The sequence below is a fragment of the Microtus ochrogaster genome, chromosome 5, assembly GCF_000317375.1.
Source record: "Microtus ochrogaster isolate Prairie Vole_2 chromosome 5, MicOch1.0, whole genome shotgun sequence".
In the NCBI taxonomy this organism is placed as follows: Eukaryota; Metazoa; Chordata; class Mammalia; order Rodentia; family Cricetidae; genus Microtus; species Microtus ochrogaster.
The window spans coordinates 61569843-61589759 of record NC_022012.1 but is presented as its reverse complement, the minus strand read 5'-3'; the positions used below and the strand labels follow the sequence as shown (position 1 = coordinate 61589759).

Here is a 19917-nt window from a genome sequence, read left to right as displayed (position 1 = left end):
AAGAGGTCTACTGTGTGCACACTGCCCCAGAGCAATGAAGAGGTCTACTGTGTGCACACTGCCCCAGTACCCTAGAACAATGAAGAGGTCTATTGTGTGCACTCTGCCCCAGAACAATGAAGAGGTCTACTGTGTGCACACTGCCCCAGAACCATGAAGAGGTCTACTGTGTGCACACTGCCCCAGAGCAGTGAAGAGGTGTTGGAGAGGCGGGCAAGAAGAAGCAAATAAGTTTTTTTGTTTGTTGGTTGGTTTGTTTTGTTCTTGCTTTTATTTGCTTTTTTTGATTTTTTAAAATTTTTTGGGGGACCACTGAAGCGGAGAGGGGAGGCTATGGGGGGATTGGGAGGTAAGCGGAATTGAGGTGTATGATGTGAAATTGCCAAAGAATCAATAATTTTTTTTTAAAAAAAGCACCTGTTTTCCAATGTTTTCTTCCTTTTTTATAATCTGTTCTGTTTCATTCTTGCATCTTATCTCTCCTCTTGGTCCACATTTGCCCTTTATTTTCACAGTACATGACTCATGGGATGCTGCAGTGTTCACTTCTGAAGAAAGACCCGAGTCAGTTGGCTGAGCTTGTTGGTTCTGCCTGAGCGAACTCAACTGTCCCCACTTACATATCTGTAAGTCTTGCAGATGAGAGTCGAGTCCCCAGGGTCTGGAGTTAATTGTGGAAAGGAAGATGACTGAGGCTCCCAAGCCCTTGCTGGCTACCCCAGTACTATTTATTAAATACTCTCCATTTTTAAAGGCCACCACATCTTGAAAGAAACATTTGTGATCTTTATTGAACAGTTTCAAACAAATCCAGACCAGGTTTCACGTTCTGAGTCTGATTCAAGGACACAGGTCATGCGGGAATAAGTACTATCCAGTGTGCGCCCTGACGTATGCGAGGGTGCGGGTGTACATGGCAGATCTGCTCAGAAACCTGCTTGAAAACATGATTTAAAACCCCACATTACAGTTTACTACAACATAAATGTACTTAACAACTTCTAATTTCAAAACAAATTACCCCAGGAATCAACTACCCTTTAAATAAAAAAAATAATTTATGCTCTTCTTAAAGGAATTCCAACAACTTAAAATAGTTCCAACTCCATGTATGTACATATAACTTAGGGGTTCTGGAGCGCGGCTCTGCTCATGCAGCAGCGGCATGCTGGCGAGGCTCACAGGGGCCTTTCAGAGAACGCGGTGTAGCTCCTCACTCTGGCGAAGAACAAAGGGGTGTACATCTTGTCAATCTCAAAAGCACTGACTGCAGTCTCACCAGTTGATCTAGAAACAAAGTACAGAACCACTGGAATGAGGAAATTCCAGTTCACGTGAAATCCCTGCATGTTCATACAGGGTGGGTTTAAAGTCTAAACAATGAAGGCACACTGTAAAACATTTAAAAACTTCCTTCAGAAACCATTTGTATTAGCTGCATAACATATAACCCCTGCTTGTATCATAACTTAATAATTTTTTTAGAAAGTTAGGTTGTTTCTGATATTTGGCAATTAAAGTAACGTGTTATTCTTCATCATGACCCTCTACATATATGTAAAAGAATTTCCAAGTCAAAGGCTACCGACAAACCTGCAGCCAGTGTTAAATACAACAGAACTAATGATTTAGCATTTGATTAATGGCAAAGTCCTAAGTGTGTGTGTGCTCAGGGGGCACTAATCATGCTACTGCATCCAAAGAGTGCACTCCTGAAGAGAAAGCAGCCAGGGCAGAAAATCATGTGATTCTGATGAGTACAAGATTGTGGCACTTCCCTCCTGGAGAGTGATTCTTACTTCCTAAGGGAGCAAGCACAAACTGTGGCAACACAAACTGTAGCAACATTCACTGGCTGCCTTCTACTTAAAGGTGTTACTGTGAAAAGTAGAAATGATCACCATTAGATCACAGATAGAATCAAGAGGGGAAAGGCTGGCATGTAAGGGAGCCTCCAATGAGCACTGAGGAAGGTTGACCCTGCATGGTCAAGTCTGTAGAGCACACCCATGGGAGCCTGCCTCAAAACTTCTCTCCCAGAATTCTGGATTCAACCTGCCTCAAGAGCCCCAGAACACTAATCTTCTCTCATGGCAGTCACATGACCTAGCATTTCTGAACTTTTAATTTCTGTACTGCTCATTTTGATATTCTTAATTAATTAGGTGGTGTGGGAGGTCCTTTTGTTGCTTTTATTGGCTAATGAATAAAGAAACTGACTTGGCCTATAGTAGTATGGGAGGAGGAAGGCAGAGTTAGGGAGACGCCATGGAGCTGCAGCCAGAGATAGACATGCTAAAAACTTTGCTGGTAGGCCATGACCTTGGGGTGATATACAGATAAACAGAAATGGGTTAAATTCATATGAAGAGTTAGCCAATAAGAAGCTAGAGCTAATGGGCCAAGTACTGATTTAATTTATACAGTTTCTGTGTGATTATTTCAGGTCTAAGCTAGCCAGGCAGCTGAGAACCAACAAGTGGCTCCCTACAACAATTAGGTAACCAGACTAAACCCTAGCTCACAGAATTTAGAGTTTTAAACAGGAATCACCTACCTAATATTAACATTTGGCTTTGGGTTATACTGAGCACTATTTTAAAAACAGATAGTTTTTTAAATTGTGTAAATATAATTTTTAAAACCATTGTATAATCTCTAAGAACAATCCAACAGAAATGAAGTAAAAGGCATTAACGTGACCTGTAGGAAAACGACCTTTGAGATGAGCCTACAGCAGTCAATGAAGGAGCACTGTGTTCACAGTGCCACAGAAGGAATGCCCCCTTCTTATGGAGGGGTTGTGGGCACTGAAGCTTGGCCTTCCTCAGCTCTGCGGAAGGAATGTCCCCTTCTTATGGAGGGGTTGTGGACACTGAAGCTTGGCCTTCCGCACTTTGACTCCTGAAGCGGAAGCACTGACTGGGCAGGAGCGGCAGGGCTCCACTTCCTCACTCACGCTCAACTGTTTTACATTTGAGCCTCTCTTTTCTTTCTTTTTCTTTTTCTTTTTTTAGGTTCTACTTTGTAACAAGATACTGAAGAATTCCAAACTTATCAAGCTTCTCAAGCTGAATATAAAGTATACTTTTATGCTAGTCCTAGCTTCTTTATTTTATTTTAAAATCTGTTCTTGTGTGTATGGTTATTTTGCCTGCATGTGTCTGTACACCACGTGTGTGTCTTGTGCCTGTGGAGGCCAGAAGAAAGTATCAGATGCCCTGGAACTGGAGATACAGATGGCTGTGAGCTGCCAAATGGCTGCTGCAGATTGAACCTGGGTCCTCTGGAAAAATCAGCAAGCAGCCTTAACTGCTGAGCTGTCTCTTCAGGCCCTAATCTTGGCAGTCTTTCCTGCATTCACCTACTTGTATGTAACATGACAAGAGTGGTGGATCCAGATGAGTTTGTTGAACCTCTGGTGGCCACTGGAACACAGCTGCAGCCCCACGTGAAAACTGTGATCTGCTTCTTGTACAGGAACACGACGAAAATATCTGTACTTATAGTCAAGTGGTTTCTGTAAAAGAAAAGACTCGTGAGCTATGATAACCGTGTATGGACATATGATGTCAGAGTCACACTACACGTAACTTAATAGTTTACACATTGCAGACTTGAAAAAGCAGCAAGTAAAATACCAGGTTTGCCCCCACCATCACAGTAACTTCATGTTAAATACATGGCTGAAGAAATGAGGACCAGGGAGGTTAAACCCAGCAGTTTCAGAAATAAAACTTCTGTCTCCTAATCCTAATAGTTTCTTCTATTAGGAAATACTCCTTTAAAATACTTTTTAAGGGCTGGAGAGATGGCTTGGCAGTTAAGTACACTGGCTCCTCTTATAGAAGATTTGGGTTCAATTCCCAGCACCCACATAGCAGCTCACAATTGTCTGCAACTCTGGTCCCAGGGGATTCAATGCCCTCTTCTGACCTCTGCAGCTACCAGGCACACACATGGTACACAGACAAGCATGCAGTCAAAGTATTCATACACAAACAATAAGCAAAAATTTAAAAAAAAATCTTAAGGCAGAAAGTGATAAATTGGTGAAGGCTATTAAAGAAAGCATGATGACACACGCCTTTTAATCCCAGTTCTGGGCAGAGACAGGTGGATCTCTGGGAATCTCAGGATTCCCAATCTACAGAGTGAGTTCCAGGCCAGTCAGGGTTATAGAGTAAGACCTTATCTCATTCATATATACATATACATATACATATACATATATATATATACACACACATACACATACATATGTATGCATTACACACAATAAACATATATGTGTATATATTATATATAGTATTGTTATATAAAATTTATATATATAATGTTTATATATAAAAGCACAGAGTACAGCTCATCTTTTACAACAACAATAAAATAGTCCATAGACAAATGGGTGTGATGAATTTCATTCTAATAATACTTTTGCAAATTAAGAACACTGTGACTGGTTTCATTATAAAAGGATACCAACATGCTACATGGGAATTCCTAAATGTTTTTTTTTTTAATTTTATTTATTTATTTATTATGTATACAGTGCTCTGCCCACATGTATTTCTGCAGGCCAGAAGAGGGCAACAAATCTCATTACAAATGGTTGTGACCACCATGTGGATGCTGGGAATTGAACTCAGGACCTTTGGAAGAGCAGGCAGAACTCTTAACCACTGAGCCATCTCCACAGCTCCTTCCTAAATGTTTTTATTAGAAATAAACTAATGATGCCATCAGAAAACACACAGTCACAGCCAAAGTAATTATCTCTGGTCTTCAGATTGTTGCACCACAACATTCCAGGAGCCTATCAAAGGAGTCAGGGAAGCCAGGGATGTGGTCTCAGGACGATGGGACTCACAGATAAGCCCCTGCATTGTGTCACTATATGACACTAGGAAGAGAGAAGGACCCCACCAAAACTGCCACTTACATAGGCAACAGACACGTGCTTGTTCCAGCTACCTCACAAGAGATGTGACAGATACGCACTGCGACTTTTCACCAGGACTGGACAAAGGAACTTAGAGAAAGGTGTGAAAATAATAACTCTTTAATCTGCCAAGAATTTGGAGCACTGCAGACGGTGACATATATTAGTAAGCATAGTTCTTCACAAAAACAGAAGTGGGTAGTTTTTTTTCTCAACAAAATGCTTTCCCTGCAAGATTGGCAAAAGAGTAAGTAGTCTGTGCAGGTGGCCCAGGAAGCAGCAGGCCCCCTGGTGGACAGAGACATTCCTATGTGTAAGAATCCTAGAATAATTTTCTGGAAAGACAAACACACTGTTTCAGATAAAAGAGCAGAAAACTCCAGCTGTGCTGGTAGACCTGTTAGAGGTCAGCACCCATCTTACCCAGAAGACCACTGTGTTCCTAGCTAGGAACGCACGGAAGAATGGGCTACGGAACAGGAACACCACCAGTTCCATGGGGGCATACTCACGTCTTCTTTTTTCTTAGTTAGTACAGCAAATACTTTGGTCTGATTGTCTGCATCTTGTGACAAGCGATAATGACCCAGCAAAATTGCATCCGTTCTAAGAAATAATAAACACATCTTAAATCAACCAGTTATAGTTACTGGAGTAATCTAGGAACTGAGCTACACCACCACCTGCTCAACTCGTCTGCAAACGGTTACTAACTAGTTCGAGAATGAACTTTAAGTCCGAAGCCCCAAACCTATTACACAGGCTGCCTAGGGAAAGGCTTCTGGAGACTGTTTCCCTGAAGCCCTGTGCCTGCTTTTAAGTCATACATATTCAGTCAGAGGAGGTTAAATCTGAAAATATGGACTGGCTAGAAAGCTATATAAAAACACTACCTGGTGTTCCTAGTTCTTAAACGGGGAACAATGGACTGAGGTTCCTCGGGGGTTGTCAACATCATCACATGGCCATCAGGAAAGAATCTTATGTACCTAAATAAAAAGAAAAACACCAACACCACTATATACACAATATAAAACATGCCCTTATTAGTTTGCAGTACCTACACTTGGTCATAGCTGTGAAACCCAGACTGAAATACCATCAGCAAAGCACTGCTAAGATAGGAAGGCATGCACGACAAAGTCAGCCTATAAGGACAACGAAGGCAGAATAAACTCCCTTGGGGATCGCTGACCTTTTCATTTTACTCACTGGATAAACATTAACTTGGATCTTTCCGACCCAGATTCTTTAAAGCCACAGATGCAGGCCAGAATGTAGCTTAATTGACAGAGTAGTCACTTAGCACAGACAAGGCCCTGTGCTGACCCCCAGCAGCATAAAACTAGGTGTGGTGGTATACTTCCGCAATTCTTAGCAATGGGGTGGAAGCTGGAGGATCAGAAGTTCAAGGTCATCCTTAACTATGTAGTGAGTTTGCAGCAAGCTTCAAACAATAAAACAAATTACAAAAAAAAGAAAAAAGAAAAAAAAATTGGCTCTTTTGTTAAAGTTCTCTATTTCCCTAAGACACTAATGAATACCCAACAAAGTGGGAGCCAATAATCAATATACTAGCACTAATCTATCCATTCTCAGCAGCAGTCACATGTGCTAACACTAGCTGGGGGGGGGGGCAAGCCTTGTATGTTATAATCATAACAAAGAAAAAGGGCTCTAGACTGCAACTAGGGGCTGAAGGACTTATAAAATTTATATTAATCTTTTGGTTTTTGAGTGCAGTTCCTGTCATAATACTGGATAAAAATACTGAGGATCATTCTGTGGATAAATCATAAGCAACAGAAAACAGACTGAATAACTAAGAAGCCGACACTGGCGAGAGCTCTCACGCACTCTGTGTACACAGCTCTACCTGTAGTATTCCACTTGGTGCCAGGCTCTATAGAAACCATCCAGAGACTGCTCTCCCTGGCGGATATATGTGGTTTTACTGATGTACACGCCTAGAAAAAAAAAGTTGTCTTAAAAGTACATAAATACAACTTAAGTCAGAATCATATACCATAGTGTTGTTTCCCATAATTATGCTCATACATACTTTAGTCTATTACAGAAATGTACTTAAAAGAGTGCATTTATCAAAATGACCACTGCAGATCATGACATCTCCTGAGTTGAACTTACCATCAAAGCGAACACGAGGCCGTTCTAAAAACATCTCTCTCCAGGATGAGTACGGGACGAGTTTCATACAGCCTCTACCCCACACTTTCAAGCAAGCCAGACGCCATATTTCAGGGTCTCTAGGTAGAAAGCACATCACCAATAAGTGTTAAAAGCTAAGTCCTTAGAAGCAATGAATAGTTTGACTACCATGCATTTCTTTTTAATTTGACAATTATTTGTTGAGCTCCTTCGAGACACTGTCTCAAGCAGCAGGCAGAGGACCTTTTGTTTACTGGTCAGAGGAATATGCAGATAGAGTGCTCAGTGTAAAATCCAACCACAGAAGTAGTTAGACAGGAGTGACAGTGTTCAATAAACTGGTCCTTTGGACAGGGATAGGGAAGACTATCCTGGCAGGTGTGGCCAGTGCAAGGTTTGGGTTGGAGTGTGAATGATGGGATCCGCAAAAAGCCAGTAGGAGCGCAGGCTGCAGAAGAGAGTGAGCTGAGCAGGACGGAGGGGGAAGCCTGCAGCAGGAGAGTGCCAGCTTACCAGAGCTGCGCGCCACTAGAAACCGAGCGTGACTGTGCTTTCAAAGGACAGCTCTGGGAGAAATGGAGTAAGGAAAGGTGACAGAATCTGACACAGCATCAACAGAGCAAAGTCAGTGCATTCAAGACAACAGAGGATGATAAAGGGACAGAAAACCAATTTAAAGAAATAACAGCAGAAAACTTTCCCAAACCTGGAAAGAGACAAACACCCAGGAATCAGGAAGAACAAAGGATCCCAACCAAATACAACCAGAATACAACAAAGAAGTTTTAATGTGCCTAGCAACAGACTTCCAACAGAAACTTCTACTAAAGATCAAGGACATGGGATCCTATTCTAAACCCTGAAGGAAACAAACAAACTGCTAAGCAAAGACGAAGGACCCACGGGAGCTGGAGAGAGTCCTTGCCAGGACTGCCACAGAGAATCCAACAGCAAAGGGAAACTGCATGAAACAAAGGGCAACTGGGTGAGGGAGAGCTCTGCAAACAGCAAGAAGTGGCAAGAGCCCTAAATGGAAGGGCAATGCAGAGAATGGAAGAACTGCAGCTTCGGTGCCAGCTGCTGGGGACAGGTTGTCAGTGCCAGCTGCTGGGGACAGGTTGTCAGTGCCAGCTGCTGGGGACAGGTTGTCGGTGCCAGCTGCTGGGGACAGGTTGTCTTTGTGCTGCCAGGAAAAGGAAAGTAACTCAGTGTTGGCAACAGCAGTTCAAGAGCAGGCTGGCAGCTCTAACTGTGGGACCTCACAGGCTATGGGGGGAGGGCTGTACGCTGGGAATTGAACCCAAGGCCTTGCACATGCACACCGCCACTGCACTATCTACAGGGGTTTAATACAGTTAGTTCCAGGAGTTGGCTGGTGTAAGAGTGGCTGCCATGCTTCACAAGGAAACTCACAGTTCCCTGATGGCAGAATCTAAGCTGTTACAACAACAGCCAGTGTTAGATATCCTTCAGCCTTAGGGTAAGCGGAACATCTGATGCTGGCAGGAAGCCCTGGCCTGTGCGCCTCCCAGCCACTCAGCATTCTCAGATCAGCAGGTGGCACTGCCAAAAGCTAGCGTTCCATCTGCATTTTCCCTGGGGGTACTTGGGGGGGTCTCTTGGCACTGCAGCTGATGAGAGGGTCCCAGCTTTACCTGTGTCTGCCCACTTTCAGCAGCTCCAGGAATACAACTCCTAGAATTCCACTACCTGGTGCCATCTGCACTCTGTGGGAATGGGGCAAGGGTTCTTCTCCAGCCTGTTGCCTTGAGACTAGCTAGCTGTGAGTGCCAAAACCCAGCACCATCCACCACTATCTCTCAGAACCTGGGGAAAAAAACCTGATACACTTTCAACCCAGGATCCCCAAAGCCCTGTGTGTTTATAGCTTGACCCTCAGTTAAGGGCTACTGGGAGGGGGCAGAATGTTAGCAGGCAGAAGCTTTGCACCCTTTAAAGGATTAACAGGACGCTAGTTTCTTCCTACTCTTTCTTCCAGCTACCATCAAGTCAACAGCTGCCCACACCACATATTCCAAACCATTATGTTCTGCCTTGCTGCAGGCCTCGAGGCAACAGACCAAAGACCAACACCATCACCCAAAATAAACCTCATAACAGAACTCTACCACAAGTCCCACCTGTGCCCACAGCTCTAGAACCCCCAAAGTTGTCATACACATATGGCTCCCCAACAGAAACCAGGAAAGACCTCCTCCCCAGTCCACAGCATTGGTGCTGCAGCTGCTGGGGCCAGAAAAGCACTGGCAGTGCCTGGACCCAAGCCTGTCTTATTCATGCCCTGCACTTCCAAGACTGACTACCAACGTTTGCCCCACACAACCTAGGGACATTTTATCCACATCCTGCAGACAACAGATACCAAAACCACAAGACCCAGAATTATAGACACTCAACCCATAGGATCTAGTACAGCCACCACATCCGGTATCCCCAAGAGTATAGACACACCAGAATCACAAACCCAACTCTTACCCACATAAGCCCTATAAGGCCTGTGTACATGGGACCACAGCTGCTGGTGCCAAAAGATAACTTGTATTTGTCACTTGAGACCTGGTTCCCATAAGCGGCTATCAGAGGTCCAAGTCCCAGAGCCACTCACGATTGTCCCTTTGCATCCTATTACTTCTGGGGTTACTGATGCCACAGACCTCACCACTAATTTGGTTTTTATCACATGGAATCTAGGCAAGGTGACATCCTACCTTATGGCTCCCAAAACTGGACACTGGCACCAAAGTCCAGGCATTTCCCACATCTATCCTAAGAGTTGTGACATGGTCTTTTTCAAATCCTATGGTTCAAGGACCACAGCTGTGGGCATCACAGACCTTGGTATTGCTGGTGCTTGTCAGGATGGACCTAAGGACAGCCCTCTGGGCATCTCATACAATCAGGACCCAGAGGAGCCTGACAAGAGCCTGTGCCCACTGTAAAGCTGTATCTTGCCTTGGTGACTCACTGCAGTCTAGACGATCAGGTGCTCAGAGACACCGCTGACATCAAGCAGAGCCAAAAAAAACAATCACAAAGATGTCATACATTTAAGCTCCCTTCTAAGCAGAGCCAAAGCCCCAGCTGACTCTATATCCCATCTAAATGGGGGGAAAATATTTCCAAGAAGTACAGGAAATAAAAACAAAAGAAGATGAGATAGATTACTTCAAAATAAGGTTTCTTTCTGGGTCAATGGATGGCTCAGAAGGGATGGCACTTGCTACTAAAACTGATGACCTGAATTTGGTCCCTGGGACCCAGATGGTGGGGGAGAACACTGACTCCAATGAGTTGTCTCTGGCCTGCACAGGCATGGCGAATGCTGTCCACATAGATGTACATACTAACATATAACCAAATATAATAATTTAAAAGGTTTCTATGAAGAGAATGAACTTTAACTCCGAAGTCCCAAACCTATTACACAGGCTGCCTAGGGAAAGGCTTCTGGAGACTGTTTCCCCCAAGCCCTGTGCCTGCTATTAGAAAGAAAACATCTAATAGCATGTAGAGATAGCCTAAAGAATAGGAGAAACACACTGGCCAAATCTGCACATGAGAGAGGTGACATTTATAAGAAATTCTAAATATTCAATAGCAAAAAACACCAATAAGCTAATTAAAACATGAGCAATAAATCTAAACATTTATAAATCTAGACATTTCTCAAAAACAGATATTCTGATGATAAACAGGAACATGAAAAAAAAAGTGTTCCATACCACCAATCATCAGGGAGAGGCAAACAAAACATTGGTATCACATACTTCATGAAGAATACTCCATATGAAGAATACAAATTAGTACAGTCATGCAGGTTCCTTGAGAGATGCAAATAGGGCTGTCACATGATGCAGCAATTCCAGTAATGGGTAAGCATCCACAGGAAATGAATCCATGTATAGAGACATCTATACCTCACTTCACTGCAGCACTGTTCACGTAGATAGCAAACAGCAGAAGAATGGACTTTAAAAACCATAGCACAGCAAAGAAAACCAGCCCAGAGAACTTAGACAACAATGAGGACACTAAGAGAGATGTACATAAATCTAATCTACATGGGAAGTAGAAAAAGACAAGATCTCCTGAGTAAATTGGGAGCATGGGGACCTTGGGGGAGGCTTGAAGGGGAGAGGCAGGTAGGGGAGCAGAGAAAAATGTAGAGCTCAATAAAAATCAATAAAAACATAGCACATATATACACTGCAGCACTATTTAGACGTAAAAAGAATAAAATCATGCAGTTTGTATCAACTTGGATGGAACTACGGGTCATTAAGTTATGTAAAATGTAGTGACAACTGCCACATATCCCACTCATTATGCAGGATCTAAAAAAGTCAGTCCTATAAAAGATGAGTCCAATGGTGGCTATCTGCTTATGTCACTGGGAAGAGTAGAAGGGCGGGCAGGAGTTGATCAATGGCACTAAGTTACAGTTAGGACAAGAAAGGCCAGTGCTGTGACATAGTAGAGAGGGCATCAAGGTCAATATGCTGTGTATTTTCAAACAGTACAAGAATTTTGAGTTTCCACCATGAAGAAAGAAATAAGCCAGGTATGGTGGCATTAACCTGTAATCCTAGCACTTCAGAGGCTGAAGCATAGAGATTTGGAATTAGAAGATAACCTGAAATAAACAGATATAGTTCAAGGCCATCCTCGGCTACACAGCAATACCTAGTCTCAAAATAACAAATGCTAAGATATAGTTTTACAAAAAGTACTTGCCTAGTACAAAAACAGAAGTGAATATGGTTAATGTAATTATACAGTATGCAACATACACATATCATACATTATATAGAACTAGTAATATAGAAATTACTTTTACCTTTTCATGCATTAGCTAAAATAATAAAATTAGGTGTTTGCTGATAGAACCAGGACCTGGAGGCTGAGTCAAGAAGACTACTTTGCACTTGAGGCCAACCTGGGCTACACAGTGAGTACCAGGCCAGACCTTACCTCAAAACCCAAAATAAACCAACAAACAAACTCTTAGAAACAAACAAAAATGCCACCCGGTCCTGTTCCTATGAGAACGACCCTTCAGACACAGGAAGATAGAGCTGTTCCCAGAGAGAGAAGATTTTCCCCAGCAGACCTGTGACAGGAACATTAGAGAACATAATCTTTCTAAGATGGAAGAAAACAGTACTGATAAACAACACAAATACCTCATGTTCAAACTACAACATCAAGAACTCGAATACAGGGGCTAAGAGAATTGACTGCTCTCACGGAGCATATCTTGGCTCAGTTCCCAGCACACACAGCAGCTCACAACCATCTGTAACTCCAGCTCTAGTGGACCCAATACCCTCTTCCGGCCTCTTATAAACAAGATCAGCTTTCCAACTGAAAGACAGACGCCTGGACAGAAGACTGACTCTGGCAAACTGACCTCTGACCTCCATTCATGCTGCGGTACTTGGACACTCACACACATACAAACACACAGATAAGTAATATGATAAAAACTGTTTTAAAAACTCATGTTGAACTGTCACTTGTCTCTTTGTAGATTCTGAAATAAGGGGAAATGGCAAACGTTAGCCAGCTATGGGGAGAAAGGGACTGCTACTGGAAGGAATGGACACTGGTACAGTCACTACTGAAGGGGTAGAGGCTAAAATATTACAAATATAATCATATGATCCAGCAATCCTACTACTGGGTAGCTTTTTAAAAAAATTAAAGCATTTATTTGTGTATGCACATGAGAGAAAGAGAGAAAGTGTGTATGTGTGTGCGTGCGTGTGTGCATGCGCGCGCTTGTGCCAGGGTATGTCGGTGCCCTCAGAGGCCAGAGGAAGGCATCAGATCTCAGAGTCAGAGTTACGGGTAGTTGTAAGCTGCATCCCACAGTGCAAATATATTTTAAAACATCATACTATAAACAATAAATATATGCAATTTCTTTCTGTCAGTTAAAAAAAATCCCTCTGGTAGTTACAGAAAAAATGTTCTATGTGTCCAGGAATAAAAGCAAGGCCATAGAGAATGTCACCAAATTTATTGAGACCAGGGGAAACAGTGGCCAAAGCTGATTGGTAGCAGTAGTAGAGAAATGGCTGATTGGACATACATTGTGAAGATAGCAGCAGAATTTTTTATAGTGAAAATAAGAGAGGCTGAGGAGATGGCTCAGTGGTAAAGGGTCTATCATTCAATTACGAGGTCTGGAGTTGATTCCCAACATCCATATAAATGCTAGGTGGACATGGCTGCCCCACACACACCCGACACACTCAGCCCTGCAGAGACAAAGGAGCCCCACAGCAAGCTAGCTAGTCAAACCTGCAGACTAAGCAAGTTCTATGTTCTAGACTGACCCTGTTCCCAATATATAAGGTTGAAAATAATGGAGGATCTAGGCAGTGGTGGCATACTCCTTTAATCCCTGCACTCAGAAGACAGAGACAGTTGGATCTCTGTGAGTTAAAGGCCTACAGAGCAAATTCCAGGAGTCCACAGGCTCCAAAGCTACAGGGAAACCCTGTCTCAAAAAAGAAAAAAAGAAAAAAAAAAAAGAAAATGATGGAGGAAGACTCCTTACTCAATTTCAGATCTGTGAATGCGCAGACACACGTGTTCAAAAACATGCAAACACATACTCACCTACACCACATAAATACAAAAAACTAAGTGTAAGCTGTATTAAAGACATATTTTGTTATAATTCAAAATATTTTTAAATCCCACTCGATAAAAGATAGCATCTTCAACAAATGGTCCCAGTCAAACTAGATAGTTACATGTTGAGGAATGAAGCTACATCCTTATCTCTTTCCCTACACAAAACTCAACTCCAACTGGATCAAGAACCCCAATCAAGTCAGATCTGATAGAGAAGAAAGCACAGAACACACTCCAACTAATAGACACAGGAAGGACTTTCTGAACATGATTGGGACAGTACAGGCAGTAAGAGCAACAATTATTAATGTCTGGAGGGATGGTTCAGTTGTTAAGAGCACTGACTGATCCTCCAGATGACCAATGCTCAATTCTCAGCACATACAAGGCAGCTCACAACTGTCTCCAGTTCCAGGGGATCCAATACCATTACACAGACATAAATGCAGGCAAAACATCAATGCACATAAAATAAAAAAAAAAACCTTTAAAACTGTTTTTTTAAGACCAATAATTGATAAATGTGACTTAATAAAATTGGAAAGCTTCTGTAGAACAAAGGGCACCATCATGTGAGTAAAGAGATCCCTACAGAATGGAAACTCTTTACCTGCTATGTATCTGATAGGAGGGTAGTATCTAAAATACACAAATAATTCATCAAGAATTGTTTCTTGACTAAACACCAAGAAAATAACTACCTATTAAAAATTTGGGCAAGAATCTAAACAGATCTCAAAAGAAATACAAATGTCTAGGTCCACTGAGAGTCCTGGTGCTCTTAACCACTGGGCCATTCCTCCAGCGTCAGGTTTCCTTATTTTAATAATTTCTCATTTTATGATGATATATCAAGTTTCATCCCAGAAATTTTGCTTTATTTACCAAACTGACATGTCTTCCCACCTATAATTAATGGAGTAATACTGATCGGTTGGCCAATTTAAAAGAATAGGCAGCAATCCAATGCTGCTTAGTAGATATTTATGCAAGAGACCAATACAGAATTATTACAAACCCAGGCTTTAATTCAAATAGTTTGTGCAAAATATTAAATTCTAAATGGAATTAGGCTATTTAAAAATAATACATTTGAATTTTAAGGACTAAAGTTATAAAATAAATTCCACATGCTAAGGACTAAGTATATATTTTTGTATAAGAAACCTCTGGAGAATCAGATACAAATGACTTCATATTGTGCTATGATACTCTTCATACAACAACATTTTAAGGTATGCACTTGTTAATTTAAGGAGTCAAAACAAAAGTCTAGTAGAGCTAAATTTAAGTCATTAACACCTAATGGGTTTAGAGTTATTATACGAACACTGTGAATGTATTTTCTTCCACATCAGCTGAACTGTCATGAGAGCCGTGGAAGTAGTCAATGTGACCACATCTGCTTCAGTGTCTATACTCTGGAAACCCAGCACATTCTAACTTTTAAATGTTGTTATTCAAGAAAAATCACATAGAATACAGTTTTGCACAGTTTCTATTTAAGCTCTTACTCCGAACATCAAGGTTTGTTTGTTTTGTTTTGTTTTTTGTCAAAACTGACAAAAGGCTATCATCTTTTTCTTACTGTCTAAGTCATTTCTAAAAACAAGTACCTGGCACAGATATAGAATCCTCTGCACACCAGTGACAACTGCTCTAACGATCTGAGATCCAAGTCACTTGAAACCACCCATCGGAAGATGTACATCAGGACCTCCATAGGCAGGACTGCAACAGAAAATCAGCCTTCAGTGACTCCCTTATTCTCTTGGTGCACTTGTGCATTCTGAGAACCCTGTGTACATTACAGCCTCATACTGACCAGACACAGACTGAACACACCTAACTACCCAGCAGAAACAATAGCTCCTACACCGATACATGGGAATCTTTATTTTTGGGAAAGATTTGGTGCTACCGAAAGTACCATTCTCCCCTGCAGAATTATTTTATATTAAAATAAATTATTAAAATACATTAAAAACAACATGATTCATATAGGTAACTGTGGATATTCTTCACACTGTGTGAATATATGCCACTGTGACTGGTTTAATAAAAAGCTAAACGGCCAATAGTGAGGTAAGATTTTCAAGGCCGAGAAAATGCTGGGAAGAAAAACAGAGTCTGAGAAGACACCAGGAGATGCAGAGTGAGCAGGATGGGAAGTACATAGATGAGGTAAATGTGCCTTGGGGCAGCACATAGATTAATAGAAATGGATTAATTTAAGCTATAAGAGCTAGCTAAAGTCAGGTGGTGGTGGTGCATGCTTTTAATCCCAGCACTTAGGAGCCAGAAGCAGATAGATCTCTTGTGAGTTCAAGGCTAGTTTGGTCTACAGAGTGAGTTCCAGAACATCCAGGACTGTTTCACAAAGAAACCCTGTCTCAAAAAACAAAAGCAAAAACCAAACCAAGACAAAAAAGGCTAGCTGAAAACAATCCTAAATCCAAGCATTTCCTATCTCTGTGTAGTTATTTGGGCGTGGCTGGCAGGACAGAGCTGATCTGTGGTCATTCGGAGAAACTTTGCCTACAAATGGCGCCCACTGTCAGGCAACACAGAGCCACATAAAATCTGAGATCAAGCTTTAAAAAAGATTCTAAACCCATGAAAACAGAGTCAAAGTCGGCTTCCTGGTAACTGCCTTCTCTCAGGTAGGCTCAGTGCTAGCAACAGAGGCACGGCTCTTATAAGAGGCAGCTTCCTGGCTCAGTGCTAGCAGCAAACACAGCCATGGCCCTTTTAAGAGGTCCTGCTACTGAACACTGCACTTCTCAGGGGCAGCATGGACCCCAAAATTTCCCGGAGTTGGGGCATAAACGTGGCTCCCTGGCACCTATGGCATGAGGCTAAGCTCTCAGGGAATCAAGAGGGGAGGAGCCAGCCGCCAACATGCCATAATTTAAGTTTTGCTCATGCAGACAAAAAAGATTACAGATACATATTAAGACAAATCCAGACAAAGGAAACCTCTAGATAGGTTACAGTGAATTTAGAATATATACAGGCTTGGGGGGGGGGAGGAAAATACAGTTATAGAATAAAAAATAGTTTAAAAGTAATAAAGTCATTAAGAAAGAAGTGTGTGTGTGTGCGTGCGTGTGTGTATTAAGTCATGTAAAGATGGGAAATACACAGGGTCTGGATCCTGTATGTTATTGTGTTGTTTTGAATTTTTTGACTCTTGATAAAGGACCGATAGCAACTTAGAAACATTTGATTATTAAAGCTGCTAGAGTAAACCAACCAATATATTTTAAAAATCTATCAATTTCAAAATGGAAGTCAAAAGGTGTGTTATGTTGGGGGAGAGGTTATGCTTTTAGGCTATGAGTTGATTCCACATTGATATGGATCAGGTTTGATCAGGGAAGACCCCCTGAAAATTCTGGCTACAGACATAAAGAAATAAACCTAGAAAAACTACAAAACACATAATGTTTATTTTACCTGCTCAAACATAAAACAAACAAAATCATCTTTGGTTGGCTTGTGTACAACACACAGTTTATACTTGTATTAATACAGACATGTATGTTATCTTTTAAAGTTTATTTGTATTTTCAAAACAAGGGAACCAGACACCAATGAAAATGGGTGGCTTAGATGATCCAGCATCTCAGATTGCCTCTGCTATAGTCTCCTTAGAATTCTGCATCCAGAACAGCTTCAAGGCTGCTGGCTGAGATGGTCCAGCCTCACAAACTACTCCAGTCAAGACTTAACAATTATCCTGATTTTCCTAAGGTTCCCCCCAAAGATACCAGCACTCACTGAGAACAGGAAGTAGTCTTAAAAAACAACACCCATTCCCAAAAAGTGGATTATGGATGTTGCCAATGTTTGGGGGGGTTGGTTACACGTTGTTATTAGTCATAGTCAGGAAAAAAACAAAACAAAGGAGTTAAATTCAAAGATCTCTAATGGAAAAAAGGAGGATATGATATAGAAATGATGAGATAAAATGGTAAATTGTTGAATCTACTTTAATCCAAAAACAACTATTGATCTCAAAAGATTTTAAATTGGCATGGATTTTAATTTAGTGATACAAATCTAAAGTTAATTTTGTTATACTATTTGTGTGTTTCTACTCTTATTTGGAGTATTGTACTTATGCAGCTCATTTTAAAATGTAATGTATAATCAGGAAATACAGATTAGTAGTCATCTATATTAATCAAACTTGTAGTCACATTAGGTTATGTTTTTAAGGTTAAACAGATGTATTTAGATAGATAAAAGGTCTAAATGTGGCATTTAATATATTTAATGACCTAAGGCTTTTCATGACAGTGAGACATGTCTGTTCCTGACAGCACTAATTTACTTCAAAAGAAGATAAATACCAAAGAACCTCCATATGAAGTTTGCTGTCTTTATGACAAAATTTGGGCAAAAAAACCTCCCCTTGCCTCAGTTGTTATCCAAATTGGACCAGCAGGATGCAAAAGAAAGCAACTGCCAAACTTTGCCAAGACAAGGTAGGACATTCCTTGCTTCTCAGAAAAGTCTATCAGAAATACTAGACCTATAAGCCAAAGATGGATGTCCCAACGTTACAAAAGAACTTTGGTTGACTGTCCAGGCAGCCAGATGTCCCTGTCACTAGGTAACATTACACCTCTCTGGGGTCTTTGATCAAGTTAAAGACTAAATATTTAGAGTTAAAGTTTTTCATAGCCATGATAAAAAGCAAATTAGGTATAAAATGTTAGACTCACAAAGACAAGATAAATAATAGAATATTTTTTCTAAATTTGCCAAATACAAATCAACTGGATATTATAACTGTAATTCTTACTTGATAACTGTTTTTGTTATATGTAGTTTTACTATGTTAAAATTAAAACCTTTCTTTTTTATTTAGACAAAAAAAAAGGGAAATGTGATTATATGTCACTGTGATGATCAGTAGCTAAGCAGGATTTTGGGGGCAGAGAGGATGCTGGGAAAAAGAAAGGCAGAGTCATGAGCTGCAGAGCAAGCAGGGTGGGAAGTACATAGATGAGGTTAAACAAGCCTCAGGGCAGCCCATTGATTAACAGAAATGGGTTAATTCCAGTTATAAAAGCCAGCTAAAAATAAGCCTAAGCTATTAGCTAAGCATTTACAATTAATATTAAGTCTCTGTGGTTATTTGAGGGTGGCTGGCAGGACAGAGCTGATCATAGGCAGTCCCCATAAAAAACTCGGCCTACAGTTAACACTAAAGTTATTTTTATTTAAGAAAGTTTTAAACAGTCCTCCCATAAATAAGCAGTATTCAGTAAATGAAAATGGTAACTTCTGAACATTTGAGTACTACTATATACTCTGCCTGATATGTTTATTAGCACCAGTGTTCCTCCAGCTTCCAAAGGGCTTCACTGAAAAAAGTATGGCACCCCAATCTCCTGCATCACCAGTTCTGTTGTTTCAGGTTCTAAAAAGCACAGATTTACATCTCTAGCTATTTCTATAACTAGATCGCCTATCACATCGGACTGTACACCAAGGTTGGAGTGTTTCTGAGTGAAAACCCCCGAGAAGCCACACCTGATATGTGAGTCTGACTGGTCTCCAGCTCAGGCTGACACAGTCTGAGCACAGACTCCTGGAATGTGAGCTGCTGCTGGAAGTATGACAAGAGATCTGCCATCTTGCTGCCATCATCGCTGTCTTCCATGCTGCAACAAGAGGAGTAGGGAACTCAGTGCATCAGATCAGAAGTGCACACAGTTAAAACTGCTACAGCACCTTCAAATGGCTTCAGAAACTCATCTAAGAAACACACCTTCTTACTACAGTAAAAAGATGTGCTAATGTGTGTCCTGCCTTGCTGGAAAGTACCATACCATGCTTCCCCAAACAAAAACGTTTTGGTAATTATGCAAAAAGTTAAGATTTTTAGGCTCAGGTATTGAGATTTAATTAGTTTAATTGTAGATATTTTATGAGTTAGTGAAAACATTGATTTGAAATTTTGTGTAAATTCTTTAATGAATTTTTTGGGTGGGGGAGTTTGTCTGAGGGTATACCATGCAGAGCCCTCAGGGGCTGTAAATTTTAAAACGGCAATTAATACTGACTTCAGCGGATGTCTATAATATGCCTTATCTAATTCCTTTTTTTTTTTTTTTTTTTTTTTT

At 41.1% G+C, this 19917-nt stretch overlaps 1 protein-coding gene across 1 annotated transcript in view; it reads right to left on the bottom strand.

Annotated features, from left to right (window-relative positions):
• Positions 1–763: 763 nt before the first annotated feature.
• Positions 764–19917, bottom strand: part of Fbxo9 (F-box protein 9) — a 32720-nt gene continuing 13566 nt past the window's right edge. The window contains exons 6-13 of the mRNA XM_005347596.2: positions 19325–19455; positions 15394–15508; positions 7091–7209; positions 6819–6909; positions 5836–5931; positions 5455–5548; positions 3369–3520; positions 764–1287 (exon numbers count right to left, since the gene is read on the bottom strand). Coding sequence (XP_005347653.1) covers positions 1179–1287; positions 3369–3520; positions 5455–5548; positions 5836–5931; positions 6819–6909; positions 7091–7209; positions 15394–15508; positions 19325–19455 — 907 coding nt within the window. The 3' untranslated portion in view covers positions 764–1178. The remainder of the gene's footprint in view (positions 1288–3368; positions 3521–5454; positions 5549–5835; positions 5932–6818; positions 6910–7090; positions 7210–15393; positions 15509–19324; positions 19456–19917) is intronic.